The 18,666-nt window shown below is 47.5% G+C and overlaps 1 protein-coding gene across 1 annotated transcript in view; it reads left to right on the plus strand.

Annotated features, from left to right (window-relative positions):
* Positions 1 to 18,666, plus strand: part of Niban1 (niban apoptosis regulator 1) — an 85,320-nt gene that overhangs the window by 54,751 nt on the left and 11,903 nt on the right. The window contains exons 5-10 of the mRNA XM_032915317.1: positions 663 to 778; positions 5,980 to 6,084; positions 6,361 to 6,523; positions 11,393 to 11,580; positions 15,277 to 15,438; positions 17,728 to 17,838. Coding sequence (XP_032771208.1) covers positions 668 to 778; positions 5,980 to 6,084; positions 6,361 to 6,523; positions 11,393 to 11,580; positions 15,277 to 15,438; positions 17,728 to 17,838 — 840 coding nt within the window. The 5' untranslated portion in view covers positions 663 to 667. The remainder of the gene's footprint in view (positions 1 to 662; positions 779 to 5,979; positions 6,085 to 6,360; positions 6,524 to 11,392; positions 11,581 to 15,276; positions 15,439 to 17,727; positions 17,839 to 18,666) is intronic.

The following is an 18,666-nucleotide window of genomic DNA, read 5'->3' on the forward strand; positions in this document are numbered from 1 at the left end:
TTCCTCTCTGGTATGGTATTATTTCTCAGATGCGGGGACAAACTCATCAAGACAGGATGTGGAGTCAGCGGCCTACCCAGTTAGATCTCAGCGGGACCCTCCACTCACTCTCTGTGTGACCTCAGGCCGTGAGGTGATAACAATACGTTTCCTCTGGGATTTCTGTCAGTTCTCAGTGAAATGGGTGACGTGCATAAGTCAATGGCATCTTGCTGTGTGCCAGTTAGCGCCGTTTTCATATGCATACGTTCGCAGACTGTGTAGACTGAAAGGGCTGACATCAGCTCACAAGGAAACCGGACTTTAGTTTGGGCTCAGGTGCCTCACATCAGGTGCCTTATATGAGAGACTTCTCACTGGTGGCATGGAGTCACCGGATGCCCAGGGACAGCATTTGAGGTGAGGCTGAGAGAGGAGGGGAGGTCGGGTGGTCCTCACCACTTGGCTCAGTAAGTGAAGGAATTGTCAGCTTGTAGGGAGAGTAAGCGTGTGGTGGACACTTCCAAATGAACTCCTGCTGGACGGCCTGGTGAGTGTCCTGTGTTCTCGTACTTTCCATGCCTCGTAGCAGAGAATGTTACTTCTTGGCCCGTCAGACTTGAACCACAGAAGGATGCAAAATAACATCTGCTTTCATTAAATGTGCCTTTCCTTTCTCTTAGATTACATGAAGCAGACCACATTCGAAGCCCAAGCCTTTTTGGAAGCTGTGCAGTTCTTCCGGCAGGAGAAGGGTCACTATGGCGCCTGGGAAGTGATTACTGGAGATGAAGTCCAGGTACGGTGGGGCTTGGAGTTATGGCTCCTGTCTACCTGTGTGGTGGGGGTCAGGACCGTTCAACGAACGATCCGCAGGAAGTTGCACGAATAGAAGCCAGGGTTTCTGAGGCGTTTCCCTGAGCCGTCTAAAAGCAGCAGTCAGTGAGCGGTGGGGTACCCATGAAGACCACCAGACCTGCCTTGGTAGGGCAGCCCACAATGCTCCTGTTAAGTTGCTAACTCTGAAAAAGCGGAAGTTTGCTCACAATGATGGACGTGGTTTTGGTGTTTTGGGGTAGGAGCCAAAGGCGTCCATGTTGAGTATGTTTGTTTTAACACATCCACACATGTAGTCCCGACCCGAGAACACTTCAGAATTTCAAACAGTTCTCAGTGTCCCATATTTTGCAGAAGTGTATCCATTTAAAACGTTGAGAAGTTGAAATATTTACAATACTTTTAAGCACCAAAGAAAACCCAAAAGCGTAAGAAACGGAAGCATTTGACACCGCCTGGCCCAGCAAAGAGACAGCACAGTTAATACTCAGCAGATAGTTAGCACAGAGACCTGTATTAAATGTTCCTGTGTGGTACTTTGTAATGTTCAAATCCTAAGTGTGTCTTGGCGGTCTTACAGACGGGGAGGGGCAGTTTGTATGAGGGAACTGGGAGGCCCAGAGCAGCTAAGTGACTTCTGCACTCAGTAACTTTTTATCTTCTGCCTAGGCCACTTGCTTCATATTTTCCTTCGCTTAAAATCTTTATTTTTTTTTAAATTTATTTTTGTATGTATTGGTGTTTTGCCTGCATGTGTGTCTGTGTGAGAGTGTTGGATCCCTGGACCTGGAGTTACTGACAATTGTGTGCTGCCCTGTGGGTGCTGGGAATTGAACTCTGATCCTCTGGAAGAACAGCCAGTGCTCTTAACCACTGAGCCATCTCTCCAGTCCCTCACTTAAAGTCTTAGTCATATATTAGTTCACATTTCTTTATGCTGAAAACAAAAATTTAGTACATCTTTTCTGGGGTGGAGTGTTTCAGTGTGTGTGTGTGCGTGTGTGTGTGTCCTTTAGGCTAACACGTGGTAAGTGCTACATAAAGTGCAAAGGAGCTGAATGATGCTTTTTATATCGCTCTCTTAGTAGTGATGACTCACACAAGTATGGCAGGCCTTCATGGTGATGGTTATTTTAGGCAGAGGTCCAGGCAGAGCAGTGTCTCGGAATAACTTTCCTGACAGGCTGTTAAGGTGAAAAATATTTGTGTGCTTGGTAAAAGCATCAACGCATTTCCTCCTTGTCAATATGAGCTACGAGCACTATCAAATGAACTCATGAGAAAAACCAATCTGCCAAAAACGTCAAGTAGCTGCAGGTAAAGGGTGTGTTTATTTGCCTTTAAATTAGCCAGGTGGGTGAGAACCGTTCATGCTGTTTGGTTCTAAGACCAGAAAAGTTCCCACATTTGAGGGCTTGTCTATTCCTTCTAGACTTGTCTTCATTCAAAGTATCTTGAATGCGGCCCTTTAAATGGATACACTCACCTTCAGTGCTTCAGTAACCAAGGGGCCTGGGGCCAAGGGTCCAGTCAGACATGGGGGTCTGCCTTCGGGAGGGGCATTCTTCCTCAGCCTTATACCTTCTTACAACTCCCAGTCTGAGAGGAAGCACAGTGGTGTGCCCTTGGGGCGTAGCAGTGGGACCTCAGCGGGTGTGCTCCGTTGGTTTGGGTTCCGTTGGTTTGGGGAACAGGGTCTAGGCGTGTAGCTCAGGCTAGCCTCAAGCTCTTGTCCTACCTCCCTTAGTTTCCTTAGTCATACATAAGGCATACAACACCATACCCTGCTTGCTTTGTTCATTTTGATCAAACCGATAGCATATTTGGTTTCTTATGTGTGTGATAAAATGTTCATCTCCACTTCCCAGAAGTTCAAATGAATTTCTGTATTTGATTAGCTACTTTCCTTCAAAAGGCCACAGGCTTCTCTCTTGCTTGTGGAGAGCTAGCCTGGCTCAGGGCAGGTAACGCCAGAGTGGACGGAGAGAGACAAAGCAGTGTGGATGGGAGGGAGCTGAAGTTAGTTAATGAGGAAGGTGGTGTTGGTGTGAGACGGCATGCTACCCCAGGCTCTGTCAGCCTCAGGCCTCTTCCCCCCAGCCCCCTTGTAGCCTCTCTTCCCCCTCTTTCTTTTTTTCCCAGACATATTTTATTCTCAAGTCCCTGAGCTGTAAAATAGAAGCAAATTTCTTGGAACATCATGTGGGAAAGAGCAGAGGCGAACTGTAAGCCCACCCAGATGGAATGTTGGTTTTCTTTGGCCTTTGTGTTTAACATTTGGGTCTTCTCACATCGATTCACGCTCATGCTCAGAACCCATCCAGTCTCTGCTGAGGGACAAACGCAGAGAACTGTGGTCCTTGGCTTCAAGCCTTTTCATCCATGACAGCATTCCCCATTGTGTTTTGCTTTTGCCTCCATCCCTCTTAGCTCTCTCTCCTCATGCCATACTTGGTAAGTCTTGGGCATAGGTTCCAAACAAGAACTCACTCACCTGGGCAGGATGTGACCTGGGGATCATTAATTACTCACTGAATCCAACGGCTGAACCTGCTGACTTCCAATATGTTTACATACGTCAAGTTTCTCATAAGATCCCCACAAAAAGGCGATCTTATAAGATCATCTCTTAATGGTCCACGGAGAGTGACTCAGAAAGGAAACACAAGTCCCTCAGTGACTTTTAAAGACCTGTGAAAGCCTTGCCTCTGTTACCGTCATCACTTGAGGTAGATCCACAGGGCAGCAGATGGGAGCCCTTCAGGCTGTACTGAGCCTCACAGCTCCCTTCCCAGGAGCCCAGGGGACCAGGGGACCAGGGGACCAGGGGACCAGGGGACCAGGGGACCAGGGGACCAGGGGACCAGGGGACCAGCCTGCTTGTCATTTCCAGCCTCAGAGCATTCCTGTTCAGTCCAGCTAGAGCATCGCACCCTGCCATGGAACCCTGGAGAAAGGCCAAGGCCAGTGAGCTTGTGAGGGTTTCCACAGGCTTTGTCTGACCAGTGAGCTCAGTGAGAAAGTCCTTACTGCCCAAAGCGTAATCTGAACTTTTGTGAGGAGGAGGAGGAGGGGGAGGTCAGCTGTTTTGGATAAATATTATTTCAGCTTCACAGACCAAATGTCTCTAGTGATGGCCTGCTCTGCTGCCCGCTGCCATTCTCAACAGCGCCCTCAGTCTGCAGCCTGCTGTTGCTGCTGAGCTGTGATCCTGAGAAGACTCGAGGTTGAGTGAGTTAGAGTGGCAGAGCTGCCCCATGTCAGGGCAGAGAGCAGAGAAGGAAGGGTGGGGGCGTTGTGGTGGACGTGTGGAGTACTGCTCAGATGCAAGGGGACAGGAGCATTGATCAGCACAAAGTTTTAGGATAGATTTGGGGACATTCCCACAGAGCACTCTGAAAGTTTCGATGTCCCCTAAATTCTGCTTAGCCCACAAGTGCTGTATTGTTTCATAGTACTTGGTGCTAATTTATCTCCCTATTATTTGCCTAGCAGGGTCCAGATTTTGTACTGGTGCTTTTCACAGTCACGACATTCCAGCCAGGGCATGGGTAACTAGCAATCTTCTATCTCCCATCCTCAGTGCATAGCTGTAGGAGAAAGCTTCTGTAAAACTCAACACCGTCTTCATTCCATCAGCAGGGAGCATTTTCACGTAAAGGTCAGCATTTCACAGTTGGTGTGCTGTTGAAGACATTCTCACCAGACATTCTCAGGAAGCAGCAGGGCAATGGCAGAGTTATCCACCTGATGACCTATTGCTGAGAAAAGGGTCCTCTTGCTCTCTTAAGGGTCTCTGTCTTCACTGCATGGCTGGGAAGTCAGCGTGCCAGGAGCCAGCTTCGCGGGGTCAGGTTCTAACAGGTCTCTGGGTCGAATGACATTAAATACAGAAAACAGAGTGAGAGAAGGGAACATAAAACATAATTCTAGCTTTCTAAAAACAATGCCATAGGCATTTGCCCAGGTGGCTGTGTATCTCTGGAAGGAAACCCTTCTCCTGGAAGCCAAGAGATAGATAGTCCTCCTGAAGTATAAAAGGCAATAGTTCTCCCAGGGCAGGCCAGCTGGGAGATGTTTATTCACAACGTATGCCCCTCCCCTTTAAAACACAATGAAACAAGGAAATGTTTCATTGCTTAACAATGCAAGCTTAAAAACACATAAAACAGTTCTGCGGCTTTGTCTTGGTTGTGTTTTGTTTTTGAGACAGGATCTCGCCATTGCTCACACTGACCCAGGGAGGCTCCACCCCGATTCAAACTCTTAAGTACTGGGATAATAGGCAAGCACAACCTCATCCAGCAAACTTTTGCATTTTTATAAAATTAGTTTTAAGAATAATATTTCAAAGTAGACAGTCATATTCTCTCTCTCTCTCTCTCTCTCTCTCTCTCTCTCTCTCTCTCTCTCTCTCCTCCCCCCTCCTTCCTTCTCTCCCTCCTTCCCTTCCAACATTAACAATCCCTTCACTTTCTGTGCCTTGTTCGTTTTGTCATCTTTCTTTCCTATCCTTGCTAGCATCTCCTTGGCCCTTTGGTACCTTCTCTTCCTTCTTTACAGGACTCCTGTTAGGCTAGGTGTCTTCGGAGGAGGTTTAGCTGTCCACCGAGGATGAAAGGCATAGTCGGGAATACTAGGAGTGAGGAGAATGCAACATGCAGAGGCTTGAGAAAGAATGGTGGTTCTGGGACCACAGACCAGCTCAAGTTATCCTGTTCAAACCTGCTGCTCCTGTTTAAGGATGCCGTGTCTGCCACTGAAAGCCCCACTCTGGTTCTAAACACGAGGGGTCTTGAATTTGAGGGAATTGTTTTTCCCATTGAGAGAGCAGCCGTAGAGAATGCCAACAGTCATGTCTGTGGCCCGTGAAGGTTGAAGAAGATTTATTTATCCCTAAGATTGTGAGCAAAGATTTAATATAGGACAGCCATGAGTTCCTTCCCAGGCATCAGCATCAAGGTCTCTCCTTCCTCTTCCCCCTCACCTCTGCTCATCAGCATCAAGGTCTCTCCTTCCTCTTCCCCCTCACCTCTGCTCATCAGCATCAAGGTCTCTCCTTCCTCCTCCTCACCTCTGCTTACTTCAGAGCCTGTGTAGCCCAGGACAGAGATGCTGGCCATCATCCGCTGATGCCCGGCCATATTCTCCTTTACTCTGCAGATCCTGAGTAAGCTGGTGATGGAGGAGCTCCTGCCGACCCTCCAGACTGACCTGCTGCCTAAACTGAAGGGGAAGAAGAATGACAGAAAGAGGGCCTGGTTTGGAGTAAGTTACAGTGTTGCTTTGCAACTGTGTGTCAAAAATGAGTGTTCTCATCTCTTTCCCTTTTTGGGAGTGGGGGTGGGGGTCAGAGGGCAGGGGTACTTGGTATCGTTTTAAAATAACTCCTTCCTGGGTAGAAAAATGTGGGCTTTGAACCTGCTCGATCTCATTGGCATAAGAACTAATCTAAACGGAGTTGTATGAGAGTCTGTGGTGGGCTGGCCTCCTTCCCTTCCGTAACTCCTTCAGTCATAGATGATGCACCGTTCTGCGTTTCAGCTCCTGGAGGAAGCCTACAATCTGGTTCAACACCAAGTTTCAGAAGGATTAAGTGCCTTGAAGGAGGAGTGCAGAGCTCTGACAAAGGACCTGGAAGGGACCATCCGCTCAGACATGGATCAGATTGTGAACTCAAAGAACTTTCTAACTGGGAAGATCAGAGGTTGGTGGAATGACCCCTTGCTGCTCCCTAATAAAGAAGCCGCCCACTTAGAGACCCATGCATGCATAGAGAGAATGTGCTGAGCCTCTGTATCCGTGAGTCTCATATCTATGGATTCAACTAACCACAGATTGAAATGCCCAAGGGGAAAAATGTTTGCAATGATCAAGTGTAGACTTTTCTGTTATTCCCTAAGCAATACAGCATGGCAGCCATGTGTTATCTGTATTGTATTTAGTATTGTAAGTAAACTAAAGATGTCTTAAGTGATAGGGGGTATATAGCTGTGTGCACTGGTTCTTTTTTTTTTTTTTTCGGGGCTGGGGATCGAACCCAGGACCTTGCGCTTCCTAGGTGTGCACTGGTTCTATGAAAAGACTATATCATTTGATAGCAGTAATTTTAAAAGTCTCTCGGGATTTTGTCCTCCTCTGAGGTGGGGGTTGAGGGGAATCTCAGAACCAATTGCCCTCAGAAAGTATATCCAGCTTCAGAGGAGAAATAAGCCGAGGAAATTGAGGGGAGACAGTAGTAGCTGTAGAAGGAGCTTGGTGTAGTGTTAAGGGCCTTTGTTTTACCCTGGATGCTTTGTAGACTCAAGGTAGAGGGAACCTTGCTTTCTGCCTTGTGGTGTGCCTGTGTATTGTGGTGAAGAATGAGGCTTTCTCTGATAGAAAGCCTCCGGTTTGGGCTTAGGCTCAGTAAATCTGTTTGTAGTGACAAATTAATGTACATATTAGCCGGTCACATCGACTCGAGGTGGTCACGCGCTTCTATCTTCCTTAGTTTCCTAATCTGACATTGGAAGGGCTGACAAGCATGGCCAGCAAATTGTGGTCCTCAAGCTGGATCTGGCCCTGCAAGATTTTGTAGAAGTTGCCGTTTTGAACAGAGCCACGCCCACTCATGAGTTCACAGTCTAAGCTGCTCTGTGCTCCTACAGCAGAACTGAGGTGTTGGGACTACACAGCCACAGATGTTTACTGTCTGCCGCTTGACAGAAAATGGCAGCCCATCCCACACACAGAAGCCTTAGGTGGCCTGGAGGGGTCTTTGGGATACTTTCCATGGCTCCCTGTTCTTCCTACGTCCTGTACCCAATGCATGAGCACTCCTAATGTTGCTGCAGAGGAATGGCTCCTCAGTGGTCATTTCTCAGAAGTATTTCTAAAAAAAATTTCTAGGTGAATACTCACACATTGGACATTTGCTCCGCGCCTTCTGAGCTAGTGGTAGAACTTGGGACCCTGTGATTCTGAAGCTGCCTGGCTAAAGGGGGTTGTCTGTCTGCCAGATTATTCTGCAATTCACACCTTCATCATACTATAGCCCAACATGCCTCAGAGCTTTAGGATGGGTCCCACTGAGAGGAGATTAGATGAGGAATAGCTTTGTATGTGTGTGGTGTCTGCGGGCCTGTTTCTGCAATGCCTTCAAAGCCAGATACAGATCAGCATCAGTGTGATTTCTGTTTGATATGGTCCAGCCTCACAACCCCTCTAGGGTGAGTGTCGTAATTCGTTGTATAACTAAAACTACCAACATTATGTTCTCTCAGACCCATGTGGGCCTAACTACCGAGGCTGAAAGCAGACCAGTGTCTTTTACCTAATGCTCTGTGGCTCCTAGACTAGTACTTATTCCATAAAGGAGATCTGGCAAGGACATTAAGGGCAAATCTTTTAAAAGCGAAGTATCAGGCATGTACAGTGGACTCACTGGTAATCTTTAGTACTCTGGGGACCATGAGCAGGATGGTGAGTTCCAGGCTAGTGTGGGCTGGAAAGGTAATGTGCCATTTGGAAAGAAGAAAAGGGGAAGAGAAGGAGGGAGGGAGGGCAGAAGAAAGGCAGAGAGGAGGGAAGACAGACACGTTTTAGTGGGCCTCTGGTCCTTTATCTTTAAGACAGAGAAGGTGCCAGTTGCAATGATGAAGGGTGTTAGATTTTGGGAGCATTATGTAGCTGTCTTAGTCAGATTCTATTGCTGAGAAGGGACACCATGATCATGGCAACCCTTATAAAAGACAGCACTTAATTGGGGAAGTTGCTTACAGTTCCAGAGGTTTTGTCCATTACCATCACAGAGCAGGGTGGCACTCAAGGTGCTGGAGAGGTAGCTGAGAGTTCTATGTCCAGATCTGCAGGTGGCAGGAAGAGACGCTGGGCCTGGCTTGGGCTTCTAAAGCTTCAAGGTCACTCCCATGATGCATCTCCTCTAACAAAGCCACACCTACCCCAGCAAGGCCACACCTCCTAATCCTTCTCAAGTAGTGCCACTCCCTGATGATTTCAGTACATGAGCCTATGGAGGCCATTCCTATCCAAACCACCACAGTCCTCGTCTCTCCATTTCTACCCATATGGCACTTGGGAGTGAGGCCATTGATGGTCAGTTCTGTTCCACGATTATCTGTTCAGGAAGAGCTTACTGTGCTCATGCTCAGTGTAAGGACTGAAAGGCTTCGGGTCGACACACTTTTACGCACAGAGGACAGGAAGCATTTTGTAGATACCAAGACAGAAGGGAAAGATGATGAACTCTCTCAGAGAAACCAGAACAAAGAGGACAAGTTCAGAAAACTGTGGGGGCCCTCTTGAGGAGGGTAGTTAGAATTAGGTGATTAGAAAGTGCGAGAAAGCCTGCAGTCCTGTGCTCCCTGAGTGTCAGAGCCGTTCTAAGCACTGGGAAAATGGTGAGCTTGTTTCCCCCTCACCATAACCCCCAGAATAATTACTTCTCTGATCTCAATTTACAGACAACAAAACCGAGGCCATGGTCAAGGGGCACTCCTGACACCCCGAGGCAAGGGTGCGGCAGGCTCTGACCCAGCCCCTCTAGCCTCAGCCTTCTAGGCTTCCCAAAAGCTGCTACCCGCCAGGGAGGCTCTTTAATTAGGGTCACCCCCTCCATAGTCATCATGGCTTCATCCCCGTGTGCTTGAAAGAGGGCACAGAGCATATATGGGGATACCATCCTACTCAGCCTGGAAGGAAACATCTGCAAGCCACAGGTCAGGAAGTCTGGAGCTGGGGCTCATTAGGCTGTCCCAAGTATGTGACATCGGAACTGAAGGCAAGATGAAAAGGATGATTGCAAACGGAAGTGGAGGGAGGCAGCCCAGGTGAAAGGACACTGGATGACGGGGTTGATGGGGGCAGGGAAAGCTGAGGAGAGGAGCATGGGCCGTCACTACCCATCTTGCAATGGCGCACCATTGTTGAGCATCGTCGGTGCTCGGGATTGATTAGATGCTTTTCAAACAGCTCCTCTCACACACTTAATTAACTGACAGCTTGTTTTCTCGGCAAGCACTTTTGCAGTTTGCTTTCAGACAAATCCTCTTTTTAAAATTCTACAAAACTCAAAATGTTTCGTATCTGAGTCTGCCATCACAGGGGTCTTTCATTTATTCTTTGACTATTTCGTGCATGTATGCACTATATCTCGGTTATGTCCACTCTCAACTCCCCTCTTTCACTCACCCACTTTATCCCTCTTCTCCCTTCATCTTCATCCCCTCCCTCCCTCCTCCCCTCCCTTCCCCACCTCCTTCCTTCTCAGTAAACCACTGGCTCTAATTAGTGCTACCTGCTAGAATGTTGAGTGGTCTTAAACCACCATTTATTTATTTGTGAGTGTGTGTGTGTGTGTGTGTGTGTGCACATGAGTGTGTACATTTCACATGTATGGAGATCAAAGAGCATCTTTTAGGAGTCAGCTCACTCTTTCTGTCATGTGGGGCTCTAACTCATGCCGTCCTCTCGGCTTGGTGGGAAATGCCTTCACTTGCTGAACTGTCTCGCTGGCCCCTGTACAGGTCTTGAGCCGGTAGCCATAGCACTGTGAGTTCATGAATGTGGTACCAAGTCTAGGATAACTTAAGCATCGTTCTGGATCACAATCCTGCATTCGCACATGAGCCTCAACCTTGGTACAGTTATCTACTGTGCCCAGTTTCTCTTTTTCCGTATATAAAGAGGAAGGGTCGGACATGCGGGGCCGTCTGTGATAATGTGACAGAACAGTGTGACACACTGAGCTTCAGCAAGTGGGTCTACCCGCTCCGTGCAATATGCTGAGCTCTGCCACTGTATCACGGCTAGACTGCTCCGCGGTCAGGAAAATGTCCTCTGCACCAAATCTGTGAAGACTCCCCACCCTGCTGATTCAGAGCTGGGATCAAAGGTGGTGTTTTTAGAGAGTAGGACCATGGTGAGATTGCTTTCATGCTCCTATGATGTCTTTACTCTGTGTGTATGCACACGTGTGTGTGTGTGCGTGTGTGTGTGTGTGTGTGTGTGTGAGAGAGAGAGAGAGAGAGAGAGAGAGAGAGAGAGAGAGACCAAGCTTATCATCCTTATCAGAAAAGCATTCCTTTTGTTCTGTGTTAATTCAGTTCATGAAAGAGACAGAAAGCGAGTGGCCAACTGAACGGAACTTGGTGCCGTTTGCCTGAGATTGGATTTGAGTTTTAAAAGGGTCTCTGGTGGTAGAAGGTGGGTGGAGTTACACTGACTTAGTGCTTAGAGACATGAACTAGAACTGCTAATCTGTTTTAGAATACCAAGTGCACCTCAGTGGTGATGGCGGCGGGGGCTCAGTTTGTCAGGCCACTGCACATTCATGGAGAGCAAACAGAGAACCACATTCCTCCCAGGGCAGGATGAGGCTTGGAGGAGACGTCTGGGGAAGCTTTAGGTCTCCAAGCATCCAGCGAGTTTCCCGCCTGGTGAATGCTGGCAAAGGTTCTATTATGCTAGTCTACTCTGCCCATATGAACTTGCCCATGGGGCCATTTAACTGTGATGTGGTCTCTGAACCCAAATTTGCCCTAAGCCACGCTTTTTTGTTTGTTTCCTCCCTTAGCAATGGTGGCTCAGCCGGCCGAGAATCGCTGTGGGGAGAGTGTGCAGCCCTTCCTGGCATCCATTCTGGAGGAGCTAATGGGGCCGGTGAGCTCCGGTTTCAGTGAAGTCCGTGCACTTTTCGAAAAAGAAGTAGACGAACTCAGCCAGAGCTTCCACACCACCCAGGACGGTGCCCAGCTGAAGGAGGTAGGAGACAGCACACTGAGGGGCGGACATCCCGGGGCTCTGGGCTGCCTCTCTTGCTCTCCTCTCGTTTCTCCTTGACCCTTCCCAGTCTCTCCTGTTTCCCTCCCCTTCCCGTCCCCTCCCCTTTTTCAATCCCCTCTAGGCCTCTCCTTTTTCTGTTCCTCTTTCCTTTCATTTATGTGTTGTTCCTGCCGTCTACCCAACTAACTCACTGGTCTATCCACTCATTACTAAGTCCACCTAGTTCTCTTCATTAATGGCTTGTAAGTTGCAACTATGTTTATACAACAACCACCTTGAAGATAGAACGCTAAGTCCATAAAGAGGCAAAGTACTTGACCAGCATTGACACCAGCTGCTCCCACTCCCTCTGGCTTCATACCCAAGCCCTTAGATTGACTGATATAACCTGGTGTGCGTTTACCTGCATACTTTACTTGTTCATATATAAGCATAGCTCTTCATTTTAAATAGTGTTCGCTGCTTTGTTTCCACAGCTACAGGCTCCTAGTATAAAGCCATGCTTGTCACACAGCAGTGTATTGAATCACAAAGTAGGGGAGGGGTGGACACCAAAGGAATTGATGTGCCTTTATGTTCAAGATTTGCTGACACACACACTGGTGGCTTGCCTTACACTTAACGTGTCATTAAGGACAGGGTTTGTTAGGGTGACTCTTTCTTATCTTTTCTTTCCCTTCCTGATAATCAGTTAAAAGCGACCGTCTTTTGAATTGGCACATTGTAATTGTACACATTTATGGGCTACAGTGTGACAGTGTTACCCAGAGCTTTGAAGGCAGAAGCCTGACTCCACAGCCCCAGTAAGCTATGCTCAGCCACCTGTCACCAAATGCCAATAGAGAGATGAGTGGAGGTGACAAGCAGAGGAAAGAGGTCAACTTAATGTGCCCACCTTGAGAAGAGGAAGAGAGAGTCCAGAGACCCAAGTCTGTCTTTTTTTTTTTTTTTTCCGGAGTTGGGGACTGAACCCAGGGCCTTGCACTTGCTAGGCAAGCGCTCTGCCACTGAGTTAAATCCCCAACCCCCCAAGTCTGTCTTTGAAGTGCTGATGAGAGGTTTAGGCTTAGGTAGAGGAAGAACTGGGGTCCCCCCCCCGTACACCCCCATCACCTCTCCTGCTCCCCTTGACCACCATCCCAGCCCCAGCTCTTCAGTTTCCAGATAATCCTTAAAATCATTAACCCTGGAGGGGACACATCTGCTTCCTGTGGGGTGCTGTCTTCTGCTCCAGGAGCAGCGTGGCCTGCAATGCTGACAGCCCCTTCATACGTGGATATATCCTGGGAAGTTCTGCTCCTCTTAGGACCCAGAGTGACTGCAGGTTTAGGACAAAGACTTGCCTCTGTGCCATCAGCCACAGTAAAGGAGACAGAGATACTAAAGGGAGGTAGAGGTGCCAGCCTTCGTCCTATGCTGGGTACCTGTGGACCTACCTGAGGGGGTCAATGCCTTTTCAGCAAAAGCAGCTTAACACGCCTGGTTCAGCAGTTTATACGTGCAGATGGTGTGGAATGATCGCATCAGGAATTAGCGCTTTATTCCCTTAAACATTTTTCATTTCTGTGTGTTATGAGCTCTTTGGGCCCATTATAAAACACATGATAGATTGCGGTAAGCCATAGTTTCCCTCCTGTGCTGGGCTCTCATTTCTTTACGCGCATATTCACATGTATGGTTGTACAAAACCAAGATCACTTAATAAATGCTTTGATGCTTCTTATTACAGCCCTGTGTTCATGTGTGTGTGCATGTGTTTGTGTGTGTATGTATACATGTGTGCATGCATGTGTGAGTGTGTGTGTGTGTGTATGATACATGTGTGCATGCATGTGTGAGTGAGTGAGTGTGTGTGTGTGTGTATGTATATGTGTGTGTATGACTATGTGTGTATGGGTACCTGTGTGTATATGCAGGTAACTTGCATGTGTGTATATAAGCACATAAGTATGTGTGTATACACATGTGTATTTTACCTTGCCTTTCTTCCTCCTTGTTTGCTGGCAACACTCCCTTCTCTGCAAATAACTATTATCACCAATTTGGCTTGTGCTACACCGCGCTTTCCCCCTCTTAGAAGATATATAAAATGTACACATTTCACAGCTGTTGTCTTCCACTGCCTGCTTTTAGAAAAATAGAGTTATTTTGTATACCACGCAGCTTATCAGGTTTCTTCCTCACAATGATTTCATGAAACCGTCTCCAAGGTAACTGTACTAGTTCTAAATCACTTTGTGTAATGACAGCATAATATTTCCTGCTTAGAAGCGCCATGATTTATTCAGCCGCCCTATCATTGCTGACACCATGAGCAAAGCCATAATAAATAACCTTGTACCTACATCCTATTGTATCATAGATACATGCACATGTGTATGCACACGCAGTCCTTACATCTTGGTGCTTTTATTTCAGTGGGATAGAGTCCTGGGTTGAAAGATATATGTTTATGTTAACAGATGTTTCCATTACATTTTAAAAGGATTTTAAATTTTGCAGGGTACTGATTTGTTTGTGGCAGGGAGCCCTCTCCCTGTGTTCCCCTCTGTGACGGTGGCTATCGAGTATTTAACCATCTGATAGTAGTGAAACAGGCACCCATTTTCCTCTCTTGCCGATTCGATTAATTTGTTTTAAGGAATACATTCCTGGCCCAGCAGTTACATATACTGGCTGCTCTTCCACAGGACCCAAATTTAGTTCCCAGCATTAGGCCAGGGACCTCACAACCACGCGTAACTCCAGCCCCAGTGGATCTGATGCCCTCTTCTGGCCTTCACGTGTACTACATTCCCATGCCCATACTAAACACACAGATATTCACTGTTAAAAATAAACCTTTGAAAAAAGAAGCAATATATGTATAATTGTAGGCCAAGAGCAAAGGTAACAATGTATCTTCCCCCTTTTAACCAAAGGTTTTTGGTTACACCCCAGTAGACCTCTCCATTGTTTACTTCTTTTTTTTTTCGGAGCTGGGGACCGAACCCAGGGCCTTGCGCTTGCTAGGCAAGCACTCTACCACTGAGCTAAATCCCCAACCCCTATTGTTTACTTCTTAAAGGAGATACTTTCCCCCTTTAAAACTCAATGGGATGGGCCCGGGGAAAATTCACGTCAGATGCGGACTCCTAGGTCATTCACACTTGCCTGCGTTTTGCACAGCTTCTCTGAGAGTTTTCATTATCAGCCATCTTTATTTTCCTGTCTTTACCCATTCACCTGTGTAAGTTTACAATGCGTGAAACCATTTTCAACTAAGCTTAGGATACAAAGTTTCCACCCCTTAGAGAACCTTTTGCAGGCTCATGGGCTCAGCAGCAGTTCTCACAGTCTGCCTCGCTGGTTCTTGAGTTCAGGAAGCAGGGACTACTGAAGGCTGAAGGCTGAGGGCTCCTGAGGACTTAGGAAGCTGGGAGCCCCTGCTTGAGCATGCCTCGCAGTCCTGCCGCTATCTGGTTGCTTCTACTGCATTTATTTCCTTGCAGTAGAGCTTCTCCAGAGAACCACAGAAAGAAAGAAGACGGTTGAAAATGCCTCGGATAAAGTGGTCCAAGCAGAAATTAAAACTCATAGCGGACACTTGATTGTTTCATAATATTAGTATTGTGTAATATGGTGGAAAGATTCCTGACTCTAAGGGGGTTCGCTTTTCTTCTTTACCAAATGCAGCGTCTAGACCAGCTAATGAAGCTTCCTCTGGATTCTGTGAAGATGGAGCATTGTTACACTAAAGTCACCCTGCTTCCAGAGCGCCTGCTGGACCTCCAGAGTCGCTTCAGGTTCCCTCACGTTGATCTGGTGGTCCAGAGGACTCAGAACTACATGCAGGAGGTGGGAGCAGAGGGCACTCCAGGGAGGATGGGGATGAGGCTAGAAAGAAGGGGAGAGGGAGGGAGAAAAGGATAAGTGCACGCTGGTGGGTGTGGTCAGGGTGCTTTTCGGCTCAGAGAAGTGAGGCTGGAGTGCGGTTGACTGAGGACACACACTGTACTTCTAGCTGGCTTCATCTCGCCTCGGAAAATACGTGTCTGGGAAATAAAGCAGCATTAGCCAGTAATTATTGAATGGTTGAATCAGGGCTTAAAATTTTGTCTGCAGGTGAGGAACATATGGGGAAATTTTAAAAACTACTAATGTGCTACCCCACCCCCAGTGATCTCAAATGTGCGTGTTTGTGTTATCATTTTTTTGAAATTCTTAGAGAGCATCCTCTACCCCTCTCCCAGTGTTTCTGATATGCAACCAGGATCTAGAAACAATGGCGGAATTCTCCACCTCATTATAAGAAAGTCCGTTACAGCTTCATATTTGATTTTTATTTTTGAAATTTACTCTATCACGTGTACGTGTGTGCACCTGCTTGTGTGTACGTGCGCCATGTGCATGCAGGTTCCGCAGGGCTAGAAGAGGGTGTCAGATACCTGTGACTGGACTTATTGATGGCTGTGAGCTTCCCCATGCGTGCTGGGAAGAGAACTGGGGTCATCTGGAAGAGCAGCGCGTGTTAACTGCTGGACCATGTCTCTAGCTCTGATATTCAAATTTCTCCAGTCTACCCTGTAGACCTCCCCGTGAGCAGGTCCTCCTCCAGAGACAGACGTGAAGAAGTATCATAGGTCCCTTCATATTATAGTATTCCCTAAGTGAAAGAAAAAGCTAATTCTGTTCCACATGTTTAGCTTGCGGCGACTAAACACTGCATGGAATCCCACCTCAGAGTCATGACAAATTCTAAGTAAGACCCAATCTTAAGTAAACGTAGTGGTGTTGAAAGTGTCTCCATGAAACGTTTTACTTAAAAATTACAGGCAGGATTAGTTTCGTGTGTTACTATCTGACCTCCAAACTCTGGGTGCTTAATGATGATTGGGGGAGCTGGGTGTGGTGGTGCCCACCTGTAATCCCAGGATCGGGGAGTTAGAGGCAGGAGGAGAGGGTCAGCAGTTTGAGGTCTCTGTCTACATTACAAGTTCAAGGCCAACCTAGGCTGGATGAAACCTTCCCTAAAAATATAAAGGATAGGGCTGGGGATTTAGCTCAGCGGTAGAGCGCTTGCCTAGCAAGTGCAAGGCCCTGGGTTCGGTCCCCAGCTCCGAAAAAAAAAAAACCAAACATATAACAAACATATATATATATATATATATATATATATATATATATATGATAAATGGCAGAATTAGGAACAATATAACAACAGTGCCTTGGATAATTCTGGATCCTGGAGAGACAAAGGCAGCCATGATGGAAGACTAAGACATCTGAGCTGCATCGGTTTCCTGAGTAATAAACTCCTGTCCTGTGTGACAGCCACTACGGCCATGGAGTCCTGGTCCCGCCTCTCCTCTCCAGCTTTATTAATGTCCTTTCTCATTGCTGTGACAGAACACCAGACAGGAACCACAAAAGGTTTCCTTTTGGCTTATAGATTGAGAGGGAACAGCCCAACAGGGCAAGAGGTCATGGTGGAGTTCATAGAGGTGGGAGGGAGCAGGTGGCTGGGACAGCACCAATGCTGGTGTCAGGAGCAGAGAGGGCTCAAGCTAGAAGTAGGGTGAAGCTAGCCATATTCCCTACGCCTCCCACCTCCTCCACATCCTAAAGATTCAGACCTCCCAGAACACAGCAGCCAGCCAAAGACCAAGTGTTCAAAAACATGAATAAGCCCACAGGGACCCTTTCCCATTCCAACTGGAGCACCAGCCTGGCAGAGGAAGGAGGGGCTATGAGATGATGGATGGAAAATGAGAGAGGGTGCACCACAGGGCGACTTATGTCATTCTAGGTGTGGAGTTGCAGCCTTCTCCCCCCCCCCCGTCATGTGATCTGTGTCTGCATTGCCAGGGAATGGAGGAGAATGCCAACAGGAGACCATGCTCTGAGTCCCTCTGTACTGGGGTTTCTTTCCCATTAAGAACAATGGGAAGAAGAGGACACAGAAAGATACCATGATGCAGGCAGGCAGGCAGGCAGACAGGCAGGCAGGCAGGCAGGCAGGCAGGCAGGCAGTCCACAGTTGCTCCTGGGGAACTCTGTCTAAGACTCCTTTCAGAGCCCAGGCAGGCTAGTGGGGTCGCCTGTTCCCAGCCTCTGACTGTGGTCTTTTTCTATCTTGATGGACAGCTCATGGAGAATGCTGTGTTCACATTTGAGCAGTTGCTCTCCCCATATCTTCAAGGAGAGGCTTCCAGAACAGCAGTGGCCATCGAGAAGGTTAAGCTCCGTGTCTTAAAGGTAAAAGTTTGTAGGGGGAGCATCTGACAAGATTGTCACACACACACACACACACACACACACACACACACACACACACACACACACACACACACACACACACACACACACACACACCATTCCTTTACTCGGTGGGAAATGCCCTGACGTCCCGTGTATCCCCTCAGACCCCTTTTTCCAAGCAGATAACCATTGTTCCCAGCAATTTCCCCAGCATGACTTGCATGCCTCTTCTGCCATCTAGTGGCGTCTTCTGGAACTGCATGTCCTCAGCCTGAACACTGAGCAGAAGTGACCTGCGTGTACTGGCTGACTGCTTCAAACACTGTGACTGCTATTACATAGTTATAACTACAGGCCAGCTGCATCAGAGCTCTCCGAGTACAATAAAATCCACTAAACTACCCAACATTTTAAATAAAAGCCAAAGCTTAGATCCAAAGGAACTATCCCAAGGGAGAGCGTGAGATAGTTTTTAATGAGCTCTCTGTATAAGCACTTGATAAAGCTGTTGTGATAACAGGAGCTTGCACGTATTTGGTGCTTACTTAAAGCCTTTTAAAAATACATGCTCCTAAGATTTATTGTTCCTAAGTTTTCATTCCAGGGGTTAATCTGTTTAGTTTCTATCATTTATATGGGTCAGTGTTGTCTGTGTGACTGTATGCCATCTGTGTGTGGGTTCCCATGGAGACCAGAAGAGGTGTCAGGTCCTTTAGAGCCAGAGATACAGGTAGTTGTGAGTCATCCAGCACAGGTGCTGGGAATGGAGTTTGGGTCCTGTATAAAAGCAGGAAGCAATCTTCCCCTCAGAGCCATCTCTCCAGA

Source organism: Rattus rattus, chromosome 10 (assembly GCF_011064425.1).
Source record: "Rattus rattus isolate New Zealand chromosome 10, Rrattus_CSIRO_v1, whole genome shotgun sequence".
NCBI classification, from domain to species: Eukaryota; Metazoa; Chordata; class Mammalia; order Rodentia; family Muridae; genus Rattus; species Rattus rattus.